This window comes from Phyllostomus discolor, chromosome X, assembly GCF_004126475.2.
Source record: "Phyllostomus discolor isolate MPI-MPIP mPhyDis1 chromosome X, mPhyDis1.pri.v3, whole genome shotgun sequence".
NCBI lineage: Eukaryota > Metazoa > Chordata > Mammalia > Chiroptera > Phyllostomidae > Phyllostomus > Phyllostomus discolor.
This window is the reverse complement of record NC_050198.1, coordinates 30,547,298-30,569,602: the sequence shown is the minus strand read 5'-3', so window position 1 is coordinate 30,569,602 and position 22,305 is coordinate 30,547,298. Positions and strand designations below refer to the sequence as shown.

General features: G+C 39.3%; 1 protein-coding gene across 3 annotated transcripts in view; it reads left to right on the top strand.

The window, feature by feature from the left end:
- SLC9A7 (solute carrier family 9 member A7) overlaps window positions 1–22,305 on the top strand; it is a 181,981-nt gene extending 159,676 nt beyond the window's left edge. For 2 of the 3 annotated variants that reach the window (XM_028522564.2, XM_036016617.1), the window contains exons 15-17: window positions 4,405–4,487; window positions 13,759–13,864; window positions 17,397–19,906. In XM_028522564.2, coding sequence (XP_028378365.1) covers window positions 4,405–4,487; window positions 13,759–13,864; window positions 17,397–17,648 — 441 coding nt within the window. In that variant the 3' untranslated portion in view covers window positions 17,649–19,906. Of the gene's footprint in view, window positions 1–4,404; window positions 4,488–13,758; window positions 13,865–17,396 lie in introns of all 3 variants that reach the window. The other variant, XM_028522566.2, reaches the window with a different exon arrangement.

Here is a 22,305-nt window from a genome sequence, read left to right as displayed (position 1 = left end):
CTGAAGTTACTTAATCTTATTTGTGGACTGCAGGCATATCTCTTTGCAGCTGAGAACTTTTGTTAGTTTGTTTTAAAAAAGCAGCATTTACTTTGCTTTACTTATTTTAATTGTCCCTCTTGGGGCTTATGTAAGTGTTCTGTCACTTCCTTGACATGAGATGGCAAGAACTTAAGTGTTCCAGTTGATGACAATGAATTTTGGTTTGCAGAGGTGAGGATGACAGAGTAGGGGTTCATCACTTTTATTGTTGTTTTAGAGGAGCAGATGAAACTGGCTTTGGGGGACTTGTTTTGTGCCTGATGGTTTAGAGTATCCTCCCTGATGATGTTTACTACCTTTTTCATTTTTCTTCAGTAAGATTCTGCAGACACTTAGAACTGAGGGCTTAGAACCTATCACTTTCCCTAGTGCTGTCATTAGGCTAGCAGTTAATTACCTGAACGGAATGATTGTTGTCTGCAAATGGAGATATTTCTGTGCCCTCTTTCTTTCACATGAGTTATAAAAATGTAAAATAAAGTTAGTTCCTAGAATATGTCATTTTTATTTCCTCATCCATAGGAGGGCCCATTTAACTAAGCCATTTCCACACAGGGTGGAGCAAAAGTAGGTTTATAGTTGTGAGTATGTGAAACACAGAGTTTATTCTTGTATTATTATTTATTGTAGTATGTTTCATATGAACAACTTTAAACCTATTTTGCCTCATCCTGTATTTGTCACTAAACATTCCTTAAATACCATGAGGACTTCATTTTAAAAAATAATCTTCACCATTGGAAATATTAGGAAATTAAATAATGCGTGCTGATGTACCTCCCTCTACTTGCCTATATGCTTAGCTTCTCAGAGGTCTCAAAGTAGTCCTAGAACCTGTATTTCTATTACGGGTAGAATTTATACCCACTATGATTTAGAACTACTTGTAATTGTAGCTAAACTTTTATTTGATGATTGCTGATTATCTCTCATTTGCAGAGTTGCCTCTCCATATAACATTCAAGAGAATTATGATAAAATGGCTGAGCTTCCCAAGCAGTCTGTCCTCTCAGCTTGTCATCCAGCAACATAGAACCCTAGCTGCGCCCTGAAATTGCTGCAATCAATCCACTTTTTAAATTAATTGTCCTGCTCATAATACTTGCACAGAACAGATTTCTTAAATCTCAAATGAATGTTTGATTTTGCCAGTTATTTTCAAAATTAAGCGATGGGGATGTTTGAATTGAAGAGGCATGAGAGGAATAGTAAAGGAACTTACCATGTGAGGATAGATAAAAGAACAGAAATTGTAGTTCTGGCTCCATTTCCCCTGCCCAACACCCCCATCTTCCTAATGTACCTTGGGTAGGGAAAGTTACTGCACGATCTGGAACATAATGCAGGTGCCTGGGTCAGGACCAGCAAGAGTCTTTGGCTGGTTTGTCAGGAAATTCAACAAACTGCAGATTACCCAGACCAGTTTTGGGGGACCTAGAAAGTTGGTTTTACAGAATCTTTCTTTAATATTCTCTGTAAATCAATTTTGGCCTGTTAGGGTCTAGAATACCTTACAATAAATAATCTGCTGAAAGGCACTTCAGGGAAAATTACAATAAGAATGCCAAAAGAAATTTTGTATTACTTTGAGTTGATCTACCTACAGGTATAACCAAGTTGTTTCACTTTGGGGATTGATGTGCCTGCCTTTTGGATTTATTCAATTTCCTTTAAAAATATTACCTCCCGCCCTGGCTGGCATAGCTCAGTGGATTGAGTGCAGGCTGTGAACCAAAGTGTCACGGGTTCGATTCCCAGTCAGGGTACATGCCTGGGTTGCAGGCCATGACCCCCAGCAACCGCACATTGATGTCTGTCTGTCTGTCTGTCTGTCTCTCTCTCTCTCTCTTTCTCCCTCCCTTCCCTCTCTAAAAATAAATAAATAAAATCTTTTAATATATATATATATATATATATATATATATATATATATATCCTCCCAATATACAAAGAGGGACCCCCCAAAACAGAATTATCTTCTGGAGGGCAGATCCCTTGTAGTACGGGCTCCCTCTTCTATGTGAGTGTTATAGGAACCCATCTGTATCGGTGCACTGGCTGGCATTGCTCTGAGAGGCTGCAATTGGCTTCAGTAAATTTTTAAGTATATTTTATTTATTATGCTATTACAGTTTTCCCAGTTTTTTTCCCCCTTTATCCTTCCTCCACCCTGTACCCCCCAGCCCTCCAGCCTTCCCTACCTTACTTCATGTCTGTGGGTTATACATATAAGTTCTTTGACTTCTCTGTTTTCTGCACCATTCTTAACCTCTCCCCATCTATTTCATGCCTACCAATTATGTTTTTTATTCCCTGTACCCTTCTCTCACCATTCTCCCCATGGACCCTCCCTACTGATAACCCTCCATGTGATCTCTATTTCTGTGATTCTGCTCCTGTTCTAGTTGTTTGCTTAGTCTGTTTTTGTTTTTAGGTTCAGTTGTTGATAGTTGTGAGTTTGTTGTCATTTTACTGTTCATAGTTTTGATCTTCTGTTTCTTAGATAAGTCCCTTTAACATTTCATGCAATAAGGGCTAGGTGATGATGAACTCCTTTAACTTGACCTTATCTGGGAAGCATTGAATCTGCCCTTCCATTCTAAATGATAGCTTTGCTGGATAGAGTAATCCTAGATGGAGTTCCTTGCCTTTCAGGACTTGGAATACTTCTTTCCAGCCCCTTCTTGCCTGTAAGGTTTCTGTTGAGAATCTTATGGGAACTCCTTTGTAGGTCACTCTCTCCTTTTCTCTTGTGGCTTTTAATATTCTCTGTTTATTTTTAATCTTGGGTAACTTGATGATGTGTCTCGGTGTGTTCCTCTTTGGGTCCGATTTCTTTGGTACTCTGTGGGCTTCCTGGACTTCCTGGAAGTCTATTTCCTTTCCCAGATTGGGGAAGTTTTCCTTCGTTATTTGTTCAAATAAGTTTTCAACTTCTTGTTCTTTTCCTTCTAGTACCCCTATAATTCAGATGTTAGAGCACTTAAAGTTGTCCCATAGGTTCCTAAGCCTCTCCTCATTTTTTTGAATTCTTGTTTCTTCATTGTATTCTGGTTGAATATTTATTTCTTTGCTCTGTTCCAAACTGTTCATTTGAACCTCAGATTCTTTCTGTTCACTGTTGGTTCCCTATATATTTTCCTTTATTTCGCTTTGTATAGCCTTCATTTTGTGACTGAGCTCAATCATCTTGGTGAGCATCCTGATTACCAGTGTTTTGAACTCTGCATCAGATAGGTTGGCTATCTCCTTGTTGCTTAGCTCTTTTTCTGGAGCTTTGATCTGTTCTTTCATTTGGGCCATATTTCTTTCTCTCAGCACACCTGTTATGTTGTAAGGGGGCAGGGCCTTAGGTGTTCACCAGGGCATGACAACCCTAGTTGCTGCAAGCTGGTGCTGTCTGTGGGGGAGTGGTCAGAGAGGGAACAATGCTGCTAGCTCACTTCTCCATTCTAGCCCCACTTTCCAATGAACTCTCCTGTGGGACTGGGAGTTTCTCCTGCCATGGCAACCCCTGCAGTAGTTTACAGCTAGCTTTGAGTCTTTAGTTTCCCATTCAGCTAGCCCTGCCTCACCCACATGGTCCACTGCCTTGTTACCTGTCCTCTCTGCTGGGCTGCCTGACTCTGCCACTCCTACTGGTCTGGGTGAATGTTTCTTGAACACTTTGGTTGTCAGAGTTCCATGCAGTTTGGTTTTCTGGCACTTCTGGTTGTTTATTTGCTTTAGATTGGTTGTTATCCTTCTTTTAATTGTGAGAGGAAGTGAAGCATTTCCACCTATGCCTCCATCTTGGTTGAAACTCATGGCTTCAGTGAATTTTTTTGAAGACTCAATGTGTTTGCTCATTTCATGATGGGTGATTTATGAGCATACCTGCCCACACATGCTGAGTGTTCAGTGGTTTTTGGCCAAAAATTGCATGACCCCCATGCCCCACCCTCCCTACACACCCCATCTTGCCCCAAATGACTTTTTTTTTTGTTTCCCCGGATGAAAAAAGCTCTAAAACAGAAACGTTTACAGATGTAAAAGAAGTGAAACATAAAATAGCAGAAGCACTAAAAGGTATCAAAATTGACAACTTCAAAAATGATTTTGAGCAGTGGGAAAAACATTGCAATCAGTGCATTGTATCAAATGGAGAGTACTTTGAAGGTGACTTAAGTTTAAATATGTAAGAACAAATACATATTTCTTTATAAATAAATTCTGGTTTTTTGGTCCTCGTAACTTTGATACTCTGGTGGTACAGGATGTTAGATTCATATATATCAAAATAATTTAAAACTATGGTTAAAAAAGCTTTTCCCCTTTATTTCAATCCTGTTTTACAACTAAGCATGTTTTATTTGTTCCTAGGATGGTCCAGATTCCACTGGAGGAAACCAGACAAAGCAGGAGAGTGCATGGCTATTCAGGCTGTGGTACAGCTTTGACCACAAGTATCCTTTTACCTGGTTTCCCTGAAACATTGATGATGAAATCCTCTTGTTGAGTTGCCAGTGAATGACTTCTGATAAGTAAGGCAAGATGTGTGCTTGCTACAATGTAATCAGTCCTCTCTTGGGACTCTGGCAGTGACCATTCAACCACAGGTAGTCCTGGTGAGCATCTCTCTGGCCAAGAGGAACATCTGTACATCATTATGTTAGTCCACTCATAGCCTGGTAGACTCATGTGGTTCTTTAGAGGTTTGTGTACAAGGGAAGTATATGTTTGTAGGTGAATTGGTGTAGTCAAGAAGGAAAGTGGAGCTTGGGGAGTGTGGGGAGGCTAATTTCCTTTCTTTTTTATAAGTATATTTTATTGATTATGCTATTACAGTTGTCCCATTTTTTTCTCCCCTTTATTCCCCTCCACCCTGTACCTGCATCCTACCAGCATTCCCCCCCTTAGTTCATGTCCATGGGTCACATATATAAGTTCTTTGGCTTCTTCATTTCCTATACTGTCCTTAACTTCCCCCTGTCTATTCTGTACATACCAATTATTCTTATTCCCTGTACCTTTTCCCCTATTCTCCCCCTGGCCCCTCCCCACAGATAACCCTCCATGTGAACTCCATTTCTGTGATTCTGTTTCTGTTCTAGTTGTTTGCTTAGCTTGTTTTTGTTTTTAGGTTCAGTTGTTGAAAGTTGAGTTTGTTGTCATTTTACTCTTCATAGCTTTGATCTTCTTCTATTTCTTAGAAAAGTCCCTTTAACATTTCATATAATAACAGCTTGGTGATGATGAACTCCTTTAACTTCACCTTATCTGGGAAGCACTTTATCTGCCCTTCCATTCTAAATGAGAGCTTTGTTGGAGAGAGTAATCTTGGATGTAGGTCCTTGCTTTTCAGGACTTGGAATACTTCTTTCCAGCCCCTTCTTGCCTGCAAGATTTCTTTTGAGAAATCAGCTGATAGCCTAAGGGAACTCCTTTGTAGGTAACTGTCTCCTTTTCTCTTGCTGCTTTTAAGATTCTCTGCTTATCAGCCCTGGCTGGCATAGCTCAGTGGATTGAGTGCAGGCTGGGAACCAAAGTGTCCCAGGTTCGATTCCCAGCCAGGGTGCATTCCTGGGTTGCAGGCCAGAACCCCCAGCAACCGCACATTGATGTTTCTGTCCCTCTCTCTCTCTCTCTCTCTCTCTCTCCCTCTCTTCCCTCTCTAAAAGTAAATAAATAAAATCTTTAAAAAATTTTACATGTTAAAAAAAAAAGATTCTCTGCTTATCTTCCATCTTGGGTAATGTAATTATGATGTGCCTTGGTGTGTTCTTCCTTGGGTCCAACTTCTTTGGGGCTCTCTGAGCTTCCTGGACTTCCTGGAAGTCTATTTCCTTTGCCAGATTGGGGAAGTTTTCCTTCGTTGTGTTTTCAAATAAGTTTTCAATTTCTTGCTCTTCCTCTTCTCCTTCAGGCACCACTATGATTCAGATGTTGGAATGTTTAAAGTTCTTCTGGAGGTTCCTAAGACTCTCCTCAGTTTTTTGAATTGTTTCTTCATTCTGTTCTGATTGAATGTTTATTTCTTCCTTCTGGTCTTAACCATTGATCTGAGTCCTGGTTTCCTTCCCTTCCCTGTTGGTTCCCTGTACATTTTCATTTATTTCACTTTGCATAGTCTGCACTTCTTCCTCTATTTTGCGACCATGCTCAACCAATTCTGTGAGCATCCTGATTATTAATGTTTTGAATCTGCATCTGATAGGTTGGCTATCTCTTTATCACTTAGTTCTATTTTTGGAGCTTTGATCTGTTCTTTCATTTGGGCTGTATTTCTCTGTCTTGGTGCACCTGTTACATACTAAGAGGCAGATCGTTAAGTATTTGTCAGGGCTGGGTAACTCACTTCACTGGATTGTGCCCTCTATGTGGGGAGGGGTCAGAGAGGGAACAGTGCTCACTTGGCTCTTGACAGCCTCTCAGTCACTTCCCCCACTACCCACAAGCAAATTGGACCCTCCTGGTGCTGATTCCCAGGTGAGTGGTTTTGTGTATGTTCCAGGATCCTGTGGTTCTCTTCAATGAGGTCTCCTGTGAGGCTGGCAGTCTTTTCCACCACCAGAACCCCTACAGGATTTTACAGCCAGAGGTTCTGAGGCTTTCTTTTCCCATGCTGAAACCCTGGGTTGCATGGTCTGTCTTGCTTCCTGGTTGTTCCTCCCGGTTTATCCACATGCAAATGTGGGGCCAACTGGTCTGCCAGCCACCACCTTGCTGTGCATCCTCTGCACTTCAGCTGCAGGTCTCCACCCCTTCTACCAGTCTGAATGAGTGTTTCTTCTTTAACTCCTTGATTTTTGAACTTCCATACTGTTCGATTTTCTGGCAGATCTGGTTGTTTATTGTTTTTAAATTTGTTGTTTTCCTTCTTTTGGTTGTGCAAGAAGGCAAAATGTATCTACCTATGCCTCCATCTTGGTCAGAAGTTGGAAGGCTAATTTCTAAAAACTGAATCAACTCTAGCCAAATCTGATACAGGCCTTAACTGGGCGACATGCAGAATAGACTATGTTATAGTAGATTTACTTGATCCCAAGTGAGAATTAACAACCAAAAAAGTTAAACTTTTATGGTTTCTTAAGTTGACATAGCGATCAAATAGGCATGTAGCTAGCTTATATATGGTCTTTGGAGAGTTGAAAAATGTTTCATATTTTTTATTGAAGTATAAGATACATGTAGAAAAGTACACAAGTCATAAGTCAGTAAATTATCACAAAATATACACACTTATTTAACCCAAACAGGTTAAGAAACATGCAATTACCAGGTCTCCTCATGCCATAACCCAGTTACTATCCCTTTCTCTTCCCTAAATGTACCTACTCTCCTGACTTCTAGCAATACTTAATAGTTTTACCTGTTTTTTAGTTTTGCATAAATGGGATTATAGAATGTATGTATGTGTGTATAATGTATGTTAGTGTCTGGTTTATTTGACTTGACATCATTTGTATGATTCATCCGTGTTGCCACATGTACCTCTAGTTCATCTACTTTCATTGTTATATGGTATTTCATTGTATGAATATGTCATAATTTATTTATCTACTGTTGATGAACATGTAGATTGCTTCTGGTTTGGAGCTGCTGAAGAATAGTGCTATGAACATTCCTATACATGATTTTTGGTTCATGTTTACATGCATTTTTGTTGGGAATATACCCAGGAATGAAATTGCTGGATCATAGGACATGAACTGGTTCAATTTTAGAGAAAAGTGCTAAACAGTTTTACAAGATGATGGTACCTCTGTACACAAGTACCTGTAGTGTATGAGAGTTCTAGTTGCTTCATATCCTTACTGACAATTGGGTTTGTCAGCGTTGTTAATTTTAGCCATTCCAGTGGGTTTATAGTGGCATTTCATGATGGTTTTAATTTGCATTTGTCTGATGACTAATAAGTTTGAGCACTTTTGGATAGATTTACTGAGTACTTGGTATGTTCCTTTATGAAGCATCTATTCCAGTCTCCCAAAAATTTTTCTTTTGGGTTGTCTGCCTTTCTCTCACTAATTTGTAAGCGTTCCTCATATATTCTGGAGAATATATATATATATATATAATCATATCACTTGCTGGGCTTAGTATTTTGCTAATTATATGTGATAAAAATAACTTTTCTACTTGTGACTTGATTTTCACTTTTAAACAGAATCTTGATGTACAAAAGGTCTTCATCCAATTTATTGATCTTTTCTATTCTGGTTAGTACTTTTTGTGTCCTGTTTGAGAAGCCTTTGTCTACCCCAAAGTCATGAAGCCAATTTCCTGTGTTATCTTTTTCCTGTGTTATTTTTTCTTTTTTGCATCTTTTTTTTAGTGACAGACATGGGCAATGAAAAAGTATAGATATAATTTGAGATGCTCTAGATGGGATTATCATTTTTCAGAGATAATTTAACTTACTGACATCAGTGAGTAGGTTTGCTGCATTAGCAATTGCGGATCACTTTAGTCCAATCAGGAATGAAGGTGATTTGAAGCTGGGCTTCAGTTACTGGGAAGGGTTAGTCTGTTTTCTGTTTAGCCTTTTTTCTAGAGTTCTGCCCTAGAGCCTAGGGTGTTTATGTAGTTGTCCTCAGAAGGCCTTGGACAACAGTTTTTGTTAGATGTACTATCTTTTTGAGTCATCCAGATGCTCTGTTCAGTTGCTGAGGTGCCTGTAGGGAAAATGTGGCTTAACAAGTTCCAGGCTCACCTCTTGGGTTTCTTCTCCCAGATTCTGTCTCTCTTCATTGCCATGGTAGCTTTCTGATGCCATTAAGCAGAAGATTTTATTGTGTCCTTTCTTGTGTTATTTTGCCCAGCTTTTCTATTTGTTCTCAGTTAAAAAGATGGTTTAAAGTACTGTTTGCTATTGTTTGCTGTTAACTGAAATAGACCCCCCCAGGGAATCTCAAAGCCATAAGAACTTCATCTACATTGTAGTCCATAATGCATGTTACTCACTGGGCTTAGAAAGGATATAGAGAAAATTGGAGAGAGTTCACAGGAGGGTGACAAAATGCTAAAGTGATAAGAAGTTGATTCTTTTTTTTTTAAACTTGCTGTGTTTTTTCTTTTTAAGATTTTATTTATTTATTTTTAGGGAGGGAAGGGAGGGGGGAGAGAGAGAGAGAGAGAGGGAGAGAGGGAGAGAGAGAGAGAGAAACATCAATGTGCGGTTGCTGGGGGTTATGGCCTGCAACCCAGGAATGTACCCTGGCTGGGAATCAAACCTGGGACACTTTGGTTCCCAGCCCGCGCTCAATCCACTGAGCTACGCCAGCCAGGGCTAAGAAGTTGATTCTTGTCAGCATTTAATACTCTACTTTCAACAGTGAGAGAATATCCAGATAGAAAATCAATAAGGAAACATTGGACTTGAAGTACATTTTAGATCAAATTAACCTAATAGACATGCACATAACATTCCATCTAATAGCAACAAAATGTATATTCTTCTCAAGTGTTCATGGAATATTCTCCAGGATAGATCTATATATCAGATCACAAAACAGTGGGCTGAATTGGGAGTAAAAGGGAGAAAACTGTACTTCAGCCATGATTAAAATTTTAAAAAAAGTAAAACAAAATCACAAAACAAGTCTTAGAAAATTTAAGAAGAGTGAAATCATATCAAGTATCTTTTCTGACCACAATGGTATGAAGCTCAAATTGATTAACAGGAGGAAAATTGGAAACTTTACAAATATATATATATATATATATATATATATATATATACATTAAATAACACATTCCTGAACAGAACAATCAGTGGGTGGACACTAAGCAATACACTCTTCAATAACCAATGGAAGAATGAAGAAATCAGAAGGGAAATCAAAACAATATCTTGAGACAAATGAAGATACTACATAACAAAACATGCACACCAAGGCACATCATAATTACGTTACCCAAGATGAAAGATAAGCAGAGAATCTTAAAAGCAGCAAGAGAAAAGGAGACAGTTATCTATAAAGGAGTACCCATAAGACTCTCAGCTGATTTCTCAAAAGAAACCTTGTAGGCAAGAAAGGGCTGGCAAGAAGTATTTGAAGTCATGAAAGGCAAGGACCTACATCCAAGATGACTCTATCCAGCAAAGCTTTCATTTAGAATGGGAGGGCATATAAAGTGATCCCCAGAGAAGGTAAAGCTAAAGGAGTTCATCATTACCAAGCCCTTATTACATTAAATGTTAAAAGGATTTAAGGAAAAGAAGATCAAAACTATGAACATTAAAATGGCAGTAAATTCTTAACTACCAACAATTGAATCTAAAAAACAAGCCGAGAAAACCCAGCATAACAAAAACAGACTTGTAGATATGGAGATCATTTGGAAGATTGTAAGTTGAGAGGGTGAAAGGGAAAATGGGGGGAAAGGTGCAGGGATTAAGAAGTACAAATTAGTACGTACAGAATAGACAGGAGGGTGCTAAGAATAACATAGGAAATGGAGAAGCCAAAGAACTTATATGTACAACCCATGGACATGAACTAAGGTGGGGACTGCTGGAGGTAATGGGGGATACCAAGTGGAGAGGGGCAAAGGGGGAAAATTGGAACAACCATACTAACATAATCAATAAAATATTTTAAACAAATAATAAATGAAAAAGTAGGCATTACAACTAATACCACAGAAATACAAGGGGTCAAAAGAGACTGCTATAAATAATTATACACCAAAAATCTGACAACCTAGAAAAAATGGATAATCGCTTTTGTTACCTGTACTTGTATGTTCATAGCAACATTATTCACAGTAGTCAAAATAGGGAAACAACTTAAGTGTCAGTCAATGCATGAATGAATAAAGAAAATGTGTATGAATACAATGGGGTATTATTCAGGTTTAAAAATGAAGGAAATTCGGCCATTTGGGATAACAAAATTGAATGTTAGCATACTGTTGTGCATTATCAGAGTTCTAGGATGAAAAGAGAAAGTCTGAGTCTGGAATTCTATACCCAAACTAATCAAAATTGAGCAAAAAAAAGTGAGTGTGGTTTTTTGGCACGGAAGAATTCATAAAGTTCAGCACCATGCAGACAGTGTAAGAAGGGGTAAAAAACAACATAAGGATCAAACAAAACAAAATCCAACTAATGGGACAATGTTGAAGAAGCAGTGATTTGTTATAACCCAGAAGAAGTGAGCAAGATCAAAAAGAAATTTAAAGAAGATCCTTTATTTAGTAAGACACTCAAATATTCTACTCTAACAAAGTTTAAATGACATTGTATTACCCTTCCTTTAATAGTGTTCTAACCACCTTATTACAAATGCTGCTCATTGTTTTTTAACATTTAGATTCAATCCATAGACAAAGCATAGGAGATTTACTTATTAATTATAAAATAAAATGCAAATTTTATATATCTGCATTATAAAATTAATTATAATAAAAATTAGAAAGGAAAAAAGTTGAGGCAGGAGTGTAAATGAATTAAATTTGCCACCCTTCATAGGAAGCAGTTAAAAGCACCTGACTAAAGTTTATAAATCAAGAAATAGGAGAAAAATGTATTCTATACAGTTGTAATGGTAATTAACTAAACCACAGAGTGGGAGAGACTTGATATTTCATTTTTTCCCTTCCAACAATCTGAATTTTTAAAATTTTCTATGTGATTTTTTCTCTTTTAAAGATGTTATTAGAGGCTTTTCTGTATTTGGGGAAGAGGGGCAGTTGTCTTTAACTGCCTGAGGCAGGAAACGGAGAGGTAGCCTCTGAGTTCCCCTGTGACTCTTATATTAGTCATTCTGGAAATCCAATTGCTTTCAGCTTCTGAATTAAAGGTACAGGAGAACTGATAGGCCTGTAGAGGCTGTTCCTAGGAATGCAGTTAGAGGATAGGTGTCAAAGGGAGTTTGTTCAGTTTGTAAAGAATTTCAGCAGTCTGGCTGGGTGGTTCAGTTCGTTGGAGCATCTTCCTGTACACCAAAAGGTTGCGGGTTCAATCTCCAGTCAGGGCACGTATGGAAGGCAACTAATATCTTTCTCTCTGTCTCTCTCTCTCCCCTTTCTCCCTCCCTCCCCCTTTACCTCTCTCCTCCTCCCTCCTAACCTTCTCTCTCCAAAATCAATAAACATATCCTCAGGTGAGGATTAAAAAAAAAAGAATTTCACCAGAGCCCACACATTCTTCTTTGTTGAATAATTTCCAACTAGAAGTGTGCCTCTGGGTCTCCCTTGTGCCTTCTCCTATAAAGAAGCCTTTTCTTTCTTGTGCTGTGCTAAATGAAGACAGGAATTGATGATGCTTGAAGTAGTCATTCATTTGGGTACAGGTGGTTGTGACACATTCTCACCTTCCTTTAAAGTCCCTTTTGGCTATTTCTGCTTTTGAAGTAGCCATGTTGAGTCTTCACCTTTTCTGTATAGTGCTTAGGCTGTGGGTATCAGGTCATGGGTCTATCATTAATATAACATGTGCTTCATCATGCTTCCAACACAGTGTCATACATTTGGCAGCACAAATATCTACACACTGACAAACCCTGATCTCTCTACATAATAGCTAACCTTTATGTTAGAATAGTAGTCTCAACCAAGGGTGAGTGTGCTTCTCAGGGGACATTTGGGAATGTCTGGGGTCATTTTTATTGTCACACCTGGGGTGGTGGTGGTGGTGGTACTGGCATCTTGTGGGTAGAGACCAGGGATGCTGCCAGACATCCTACAATGCAGAACAGCCCCTGATAACAAAGAATGATCTGGCCCAAAATGTCGATGGTGAATAGTCCTATATGGGAAGTTGGGAGATTTAAATCTGAGCAACCTTAGTGAAATCATTTCACTTTGCTAAGTCTGAGTTTCCTCCTTTGTAGTATAGCTCCAGGTTACATCTAAGGTCCTTTCCACCTTGACCATTTCCATCATGTGACCTCGGAGCAGAGTGGTTTAACAAGAGTCCTTACAGAGAACCCTGGGCAGAGGGACACAGGGGCTGTAACATCTTCCTTCATTCCAGGTGAACTATCTCCTGTTTCTAAGATGTGAGCTGGTTGTATGTCAAAAGCTGGAATGCTGATTGAAAACAAAATTCTCATTGAACATAAAAGAAGGGAGAAGGGTATTCTAATTAACCAAATAATCTTTTTAACTTAAAATTGGTAACCACCAACCTGAGAGAATTAAGTTAACTCTAAAGGCTGATGGAGCATAATTTAATCTGTGATTCAGGTTGAGACCCATGTGGCTCAGTTGGTTGGGTGTCGGCCAGGAAAGCGAAAGGTTGTGGGTTCAATTCCAGGTCAGGGCACATGCTTAGGTTGCAGGTTTGTTCCTGGGGCATGTACAAGAGGCAGCTGATCAATGTTTCTTTCTCACATTCATGTTACTGTTCCTCTGTTTCTTTCTCTCTAAAAAAACTAATAAATAAAATGATAATTGATTCAAATTGTTGTGTACTACAAGTATTGTCATACTTCAGAGATATTACAGGTTCAGTTCTAGACCACCACAAGAAAGGAGTCATAATATTTTTGCTGGTGGAGGATCTTGCCTTCAGCTTGTAAAAAGTTGCAACATCTGTGAAGTGCAATAAAGAGAAGCACAGTAGATCAAGGTATGCCTGTATTTTCTGTATTGTACTGGTACAATGGGGGAAAGAGGCTTTTTGTGGGTAGAATGTCAGATGATTTAGTTGTTGGGAATTCCAAACACATTTTGTTGGGTGTGTATTTTCTTTGCAGACATTTTTCCTTAACTCTCTTTTTAAAGTTACTTGAAGCCCATCCTCACACACAGTGGCCCCCCATTAACCAACACTCTCCCAGCCTGGTGTGGCTTGCTGGCTCGATGTCTGACCAGTCCCCAGGTGTATGATGTAAGTACATTTAGGGCTGCATTCCTTTTCAGCCTCCAAATTCACAGATTTTGCTTCTCCAATAAGATAATTACAAATGGCCAGCTTACATATGCTTAATACATTTTGCACAGCAACAGAGAAAACTTTTACCAGGGTTATGGGACTCCTGAACATCAGCAGCTATTATGTGGTAGAAAGAACACTGGATTTGGTTGATCTGATTGAACAACTAGATCAGTAGGTTGAAAAGTTAGTATTATTATTTCTAATCCTGCTGATAGCTTATTTAATAACGCTGCTTTTTTCCCCCTGAATATGAATAGTTTGCTCAGTTTGGACCTGTGTCTAAAGTGACAGTGTGGGTCATTTGAATTTTTTTAATCTTCAGAAACAGGGCAGGCACTGCCTGGAATCACCATATATCACACTATTGAAGCTCCAACTGATTACACCCTTCAATCTTATGTTTCGTTGGCTTTGCAGGTTTCTTTGTCTCCAGGCTCTAGTCTCTTTTAAACAGTTTCTAAAGCCTTTCATCTTAATTAGGTTTTATAATGGTCACTTTTCATGTCTATGTAATAGTATGAGAACTAACCCACTATTAAAACTTTATGAAAACCTTATCTAATTTGATGCTTACCAGCTATTTCCTTGCTCATTGATTATGGGCATCTGACCTAGTTTGAATTCAGCATAAGCTCGGTAAGCTTTCAGAAACTTAAACTGTAGTACTTCCGTTACCAATTTGACAGCCTACTCAAGGTTTGCTTTCTTGGGTAATGTTTGGGCTATGACTCCCCACAATCAGCCCAAGATGGGGTGACTTACGCTACAAGGAAGAATTACCCTCTATCCTTCTGCTGCTGTTTTGTGACTGGAGTCCTGACCAGAGTCTCAGTGAGCTCCAGAGACTCAGTGAGCTCCAGAGAGAGAGAGAGTGGGAACAAAGAGTCTTTGAAAACTTAACTGAGGAACCCAAATGGGAGATACTGGAGGGCCTACCCACAGATGGGTGATGGTCTTGGACTGGGCCACTGTCATGGCTATTTGACATGCTGTTGTGTGGTCCTCACTTATCTATATGGTGTTTGTACATCACGTTTATTTGGGAGATATCTAAAATGTTCATTATTCACCATTTCCACTAATTCCAAACTGCTTAAATTTATTATCTGCATAGAAAATGTAATCCACTTACAAAAACAAACTCTGGTTATTTAAAATGTTTATGTTCCCACAATACACTTGTTTGTAGGCTGCATTTTCATAGCACCCTGCAGTGGACAGCTAGTTATATAATTATACAGACCTACAGCTTAATCAAACTTTTGTTGATCCTGTTATCTAGAATTCAAGGGAGTAGACTGACTTCATCATCTGCATACAACTTTCATTAAGCTCTTGAAGATCCCTCTCCCCTGGGTTTTACTATGTCCTTGTTTCTGAATGACCTTTCCTTGGGTACCATTTGTATGGGCTTGTGAATTTCATAATGGAATGGATCAACCTTCTCTTTTGTCCTTTTGGTGAATTTCTCCCCTGCTTCCCACTGCAAGGGGTCAAAGGAGGCCATACAGGGCTCCAACTGTGTTTCCTCTGTGCAGAATTACCCTCAAATGCAGTTTTCTCAGATTCCTCTTTCCCTGTGAGGCTTCAAACTTAGCATGAAATATGTGCTGAAGAGTCTCCTCCTGAAATTTGGGTGCTAAGAGTCCTGGGAGAGGTGTTTTGACAGAGATGAACAAAAATATTTAGCACAAGTATGAATTGGAGAAATGGAACGTGCTAAAATAGGGAACATGATGTCATTTGTTGTTAAGAAAACTATCAGGGAAGACATGAGTTTCAGAACATTTTAAACAGTAACAGACAGGAGGAAATTGGGGGAGTTTGGAGCGAGTTTTACAATTTCCCTTTGCTTGACTAGAAGACTCTTAGTTAATTACACATTTGCATCCTGCCTCAATCCAGTAAGGAACTGAGGCAGCAAGCAAGAGGAGTTTGCATGCTTGCCTGTTAAAAAAGATGGAGCATTGGTTAAGTGGAGTCAGACTGTGGAGTTTGGAGAAATCAACATCACTGAGAAACACAGCAGAGAACAGAAATGTGCTTGTCACCAGTAAGTGCACAGAGATGGGCTAGGACAGGAGAAGTGAGGTAATGAGAACCCAGGAGTCCTCCCTAGGTCACTGCCTTTAACAGACATTCATCTAGCAACTACTACAAGTTAAGCACCCCAAGGAAGGGTGCTGAGAGAAGGAGAAGGAGGTCACTGCCCTTTGGTGATTCCTTATCTAGATGGGGAATCCAGGCATGGACATAGAAGAATCTGCCTGTGGACTTGGGCAGCATGACTGAGTGAGGGCCATGAGGCTGCCAGAGAGGCAAGTTCAGGTCCTACACCAAGGAGACCATTTTGTGTAGAGGACAGGATGCAGGACTTCAGATATGCTTTGAAGGGTAGATAGGAAATAGGAGAGAAAAGGGCAGTTTTTAAAACTGTTTGCCATTTAAGAAGGAAGTCTACAGTCTTTGGCAGCTGTGCAGTGGGGGTAGGGGAGCACACCACCCCTTGTTTTTTGGCTTGTTGAACACATTGGGGAGTGAAAAGTTGTGTTTGGCCTCACGCTGCTTCCTGACACTCTCCCTGCCATCTTTGTTTCAAGTGGCTGCCACTTGGCTCACACCTGCCTTGCTCAGCTTGGTCTGTTTTGCTACAACTGCTGTTTAGTATGAGATACCATGCCAGTACTCTTGCTAATTGGGTGACTTTTCATATCCTTTATGTGGTTATAAGCAGTCTGGAGGCAGCATAAACCCAAACCCTGCTTCCTACCAGCTAGACAACCTTGAGCAAGTTTCATAGGTTCTCTTAGCTCAGATTTTCTGCTTTGTGACACAAGTGTTTGCACCCTTCACAGAAGAGGGGTAAGGACCAAATGAGAGCTTATGTGACATTCCTGGCAGGCATATAATAGATGCTCAAGAAAATGTACCCTCCCTCTGTGTCACTTGCTTCATCTACTTGAGAATTTCCCATCAGGGTTTTTCTGTGGGGATAGGAAAGAAATCCTAATAATGGTTTGTCCTCTTTCTTCCATTGCTGATGAGGGCAAATAGTATTTCAAATGTAAACCAGATGGGTTTAGGATGGTTTGTGTGGAGCAGGAACCCCGCCCAGAAGACCTTCTCAGAGAAGAGAGGAACTGAAACCTATTTTCAAGTTTGCCCAGTGAACTTAGTCCTTCCTTTCTTTGTGGGCTGGGAAGCTAAAACTCCAGGCTGGTTTCCCTTTCTTCCTTTTTTGTCACAAACTGTCAGGCATTTAAAATCATAGCTGCTTTCTGATTTTTCAAGTCCTAGTTCAGGCAACAGTGCTATACATTGAATAGCACTCTATAGTTTACATTCAGTTATCATGCCAGAGGCTCAAGGCAGACAAGTTTCAAGATCCTCAGTTTCAGATTTGGAGTTGAGGTTGGAGTTGGCTGGAGCTCTGGAAGATTCCAGTCTTAAATTTGTTGTTATTGTTGTTTGTTGCACTTTTCAGAACCAAGAGCCACTGAGAGAGGAAGACTCTGATTTCATCCTGACTGAGGGTGACCTCACCTTGACTTATGGGGACAGCACAGTGACTGCCAATGGTTCCTCAGGCTCCCACACAGCCTCCATGAGCCTAGAGGGCAGTCGAAGAACAAAGAGCAGCTCTGAGGAGGTGTTGGAACGAGACCTAGGAATGGGAGACCAGAAGGTCTCAAGCTGGGGCACCCGCCTAGTTTTTCCCCTGGAGGATAATGCATGACTTTCCCCCCAAACCCTGAAGCAATGGGGTAGACCCTTCAGTGGTGTGGGGCTGGCTGCATGCTCCAGTGTTGTTTGAGGTGGGGCAGTGACTGAGTGGAACTAATGCTTCTGTTTTTATTGAGGTCTGAAGATATCTTAACATTTAAAATTTAACCAAGATACAGATGGTGGGGCTCAAGTGTATCTTAAATCAACACAAATGCAGACCTATTCCCACTTCTTCACATAGTAGTGTGCTGTTCTGAGTTAAACAAACAAAAAACAATCGCATGCTTTACTGGTCTCTTAATTCATTCACCTGCGGTACCTGAACAAGGTGTGGTAGGTGCTGGGAATCCCTCCCAGGAGAGGCTTCATATCTACACATAGCAGTGAAAATCCAGCTGGATGTAGAAATATCAAGAGAGGGGAGAACAGGCTAGAAGAAAGATCTCGAAGGAAGGCAAGTGAGATTGGACCTCCAAGGATTTAGGGGAAGCTGGTGTTGAATGGGGCAGAAAACATGAGAAGGCAATTTGAGTGCAGGCTGTGGCCACGAGGGCTGTGTGATACCAACCTCATCTCAGGATTTTTGACTTCTTTTGCTACCTGTGTTTCCTCTAGACTGAAGATTGGAAAATATATCCACCAACATTTCAACATGGGGGAAAGAATTGTAATTCCTTCTTTGGAAATTTCCATAAAGAAGAAGTTACTGAAATGTTTGAAACCAAAGGCAAAATAGTGTTATACTGTTGTTTTGTAATTAACCTGAAGGCAGGAGAAAACGTTTAGAAACTGATGATGATATCACTACAAAAATCAGTCAATTCTTCAGGGATGCTATATGAGCTGACTGCTTGGAACATGATGAATGGGACTGAGATATCTACTGTGGGTTTGGAAGACAGCAAAATTTGTGGAGTGCTTTGATCTGGGGAAGAAAAGGCAGTAAGAACTCTAAAAGCAATAGGTTAGTATTCAGAGGGAAGAACTCACTGTGAAAAATAAATAAATATAAAGAAAATACAAGGTAGTGTTCTAAAGACTGGATAGAATTCCAAACTTCAGGCTAATAAATGCATGAGATTTCAGTGGCCACCTGAAGAATCAGAGGTGAACCAGTGGAAAGTTAAGCTTTCTTCAGTCCAGTAGAAGGTTCTGTCTACTCTTAAGATTAAGAATATAGATGTCTTGACACTGAGTGCCATGTAGAGAAAGGTAATTTTCTTGGTATTTGGGGAGGCTTGCACCAACTTCATGTGTGAGTGTGGTTCCAAATTTAGGATTTCAGTTTGAGTTCTCTTGTGGGTGAGATATTCTACCTGCCCACACCTGTAGTAAGTGAAAATACTGAGAGAACTCTTGGAAACCAAGTTGGAGATTCTCCCCTTTGTCTTTGTGCTTCAGTGCTATTACATTTGAAAACCCAGTTTCTAAAAAGTGCTTTCACTAAATGTAGGCATTTCTCTTACTACAGCAGACAAAATAGTGGCCAGGTCTTAATGCTCCCATCATGAATCAGCCATTTAACCTTTTAACTCATATTTCTAATGGTTAATTTTAAATAAGACAGTGTTTCACACTGTTTTTCAGTTGATAGTTTGTGTAAGCCAAGAAAAATTTATTAGTCATATGAAATTTCTGTTATTCATTTTAAGAGAAATGACTTAATGTGGTTCAATATAATAGAACTGAATAATTTTTATTCCCCTTTCTATCTACACTAACATCCACTTTTATTTGATGGTCATCCATGGGCTTTGTAAGTTTGGATAAAAAAATCTAAACATGCCTAATGCTATGTTTCCCCCTATAGAAGCATTATGCCTATTCTGGGTGGTGAAAAGTAGGGTGCCACCAGGCCCAGAAACTATCTAACTGAAGACTATCTGCTGTCAATCTGGCATAAACAAGATTGACACTGCTGAGTAATGGTATATCCAAGTAAACAAAGTTCCTCTCAGAGGGTAATCCCAAGTCATCTTGTGAACATATTTGTGTTGGGTTGGGGTGGGGTGGTTACAGTTCAGCAGAGTCAAATGTTGTAGAGCTGTTCTCAATGTTGGCTGCACATTAGGATTTTTTGGCCCATTTAAAAAAATATCAGTATAAGAGCCTACCCTCAGAGATCCAGATTCAGTAGGTTTAGAGTGGGGCCTGGCTTCCATGCTGTTTTGTATCCTCAGGGATTCTAATCTGGAGCTAGGGTTAAGAACTTTTAGTCTAGAACTTGCAGTGGACCCTACTTGAAATGTTAAAGAATGGCCTAGCAAATTAAGTTAAAAAATCATTAGTTATGTGGAACAAACTGAGTGTTCATCAGTAATACAGACTGGGTAGCTGTGAGGGAGTTTCGTGCTAATATTTGCAGAACCCAAGAATGTACTCCATAAAGCACAGCTGAAATAAAGCTCCCATTTGAAAACCTTAGAGCATGAGAGGGAGAGAAGGATGACTTCAGTGTATGTATAAGGAGAGGATTAAAAACCTGTCATCTTTCCTTCCGTTTGTGGGAAAAGGGGAGTTTTGTCTTAACTGAGCTTAACTGAGTGGGGTGACTGGACAAATAAGCATTGATGCCGTGCAGCCAAAAATCACACTGTGACATCACATGTTTCACCAAATAAACAGCAAGGAGGTCTTTAGGCTGTGATCTCTACACCTGAAAATGTACTCTGTGGTTTGGTTGACAAATGAAATTTTAGAAAAAAACAAAAATGCTATCTTAGCTATCTATGAACATTTCAGTCTGTTTCATGTCCTTCCCCTACTTCCATCATATCACTTCCTTTCTCTGCCCATAGTTGAAGTTACTGTAATCATGTCAGATATTTAATGTGAACAATCATTTCTGAATGTAGAAACACTACTGATACACTTAGACATTGGTGACAGGGCAGCTGAGCAACTCAGAGAGGAAATCATCTGCTTGGGAATTTACCTTGGTACCCATTGTGAGTTCTAAGAGGTGAATCAGAAAGCTGATTTTACCATGCTGTCAAACGTAATCTGGAATGAGTGTTGCTGTAAACTTACCTTGCTGATTCAATAAAGGGACTTTTTATTCCACTTCAGAAATGGGGAACTCGACAAGCTTTGTGCCTGCCTTTGGTGTTGATTCTGTAGATGAGTTAGTGTAGGAGCTAGTCTGTCAGAAGTTTTAGACGGATATCAATTGAGTTCTGATCTCTTCTGTTGTTTATAAAGTGGGAATCTGACTTGCCAGTGTAATTTGCTACGTTCTGACACAGTAAGTTGAAGGAATCCAGTGGTCAAGAGTTAGAATTTAGAAACAACCCATTTGAATGCTGCTTTTACACTGATACCTTGATACCTGAAAAGACCGTACCCCTTTCTAAAAGCTGGTAAATACAATATACAGAGAAATACTCTAGAAACCAATGTGTCTAACCAGAAAAATCAAGTAGGATCTTTGACAATCTTTTCAAAATAAGATTTAGAAGTAAACCGTATTTTCCAGTTTCAATTTTCATAAGTAGAATTTTTTTAAAAACTAACAAACACATCTTGTATTGTTACCCAGTGCTAGCAGAAATTGTAAAGAGTAAAACCAAAGTTTTTGATGTAGGTTTTCTTTTTGTAAGCAGGGTATACTATAACCATGGCCTACATGCAACAAACACATAGGCAGCCAGTTTTCTGCTACTTGAGCCTTGGAGATGAGAAGGTCTGCCTGTTCTGCTGCCTTTTGAAAAGGTCTGAAACAGACGCGAGAGCTTGGGAGAGGCCACCTTGTCATTCTGATGTCTGCCTTTTAAAAAGGGTTAAGAGAATTGCCAGATATCATGATCAGCTAGAATCTTGGCCAGTGGAAAATGATCTGGGCCTGTATGTTAGGGGAACTCAATAGAAAAGGACATGTAAATAGCATGAAGAACGCTGCATCTCTGTCTGAAGCACTTAAAAAAAGTTAACATCCCACTGCTACTGGATGACTGTCTAATTACATGGACATTTAGGGACTGAGTTTTGTTGTGATTATTCCAGTTGTAGGCTTTGGAGAAAGAGATGAATAATTTTTCAGCTGTGTGGGTGTTAAGTTTATGGATTTAGAATTCATCACTGAAATCAGTCGTTCAAAGTGTGACTTCATAGTAGGGTCACTTCCTTCTAGGTTGTCTTTTTCTTTTTTACATAAAATACATCTGGTACTTCTTACTTACAAGTCTTACATTTGTTAAAATTATTAAATGGGAAGGCCACTGATATTCATTTAATAGCTGAAAAGCAATTTTTAAAATAGAATAAAATGAATTTAACATAGATGATGTGACCTCTTTTTGTACAGATTACATACCATAATTGAGGAGAATTTTGTCTTCTACTTCCATTCAGCAGTGGCAAACTGGTGGTTTTATAAAATTAACATTATAGTATGTTATACAAAATAACATTAAAATATGTTTAACTGTGAAAAAGTGAAGACTTGGAATTATCAGCAACTTTTATGTGCAATAAGGAAAACTGAAGTTAGACCCCAAAGTGCTATCTTTCCCTAGCATCCTACTTAATGTTTGCCTTTGTATATATGTTTAGATTGATATTGTAAAGCTAGCCACGTTTTCCTGCCTTTGCTGATATCTAACACATTTTTCTCAAAGCTTTTTCTGTATTTTTTATAAAACTTAAAATAAAAAGATTAACTGGCTGAA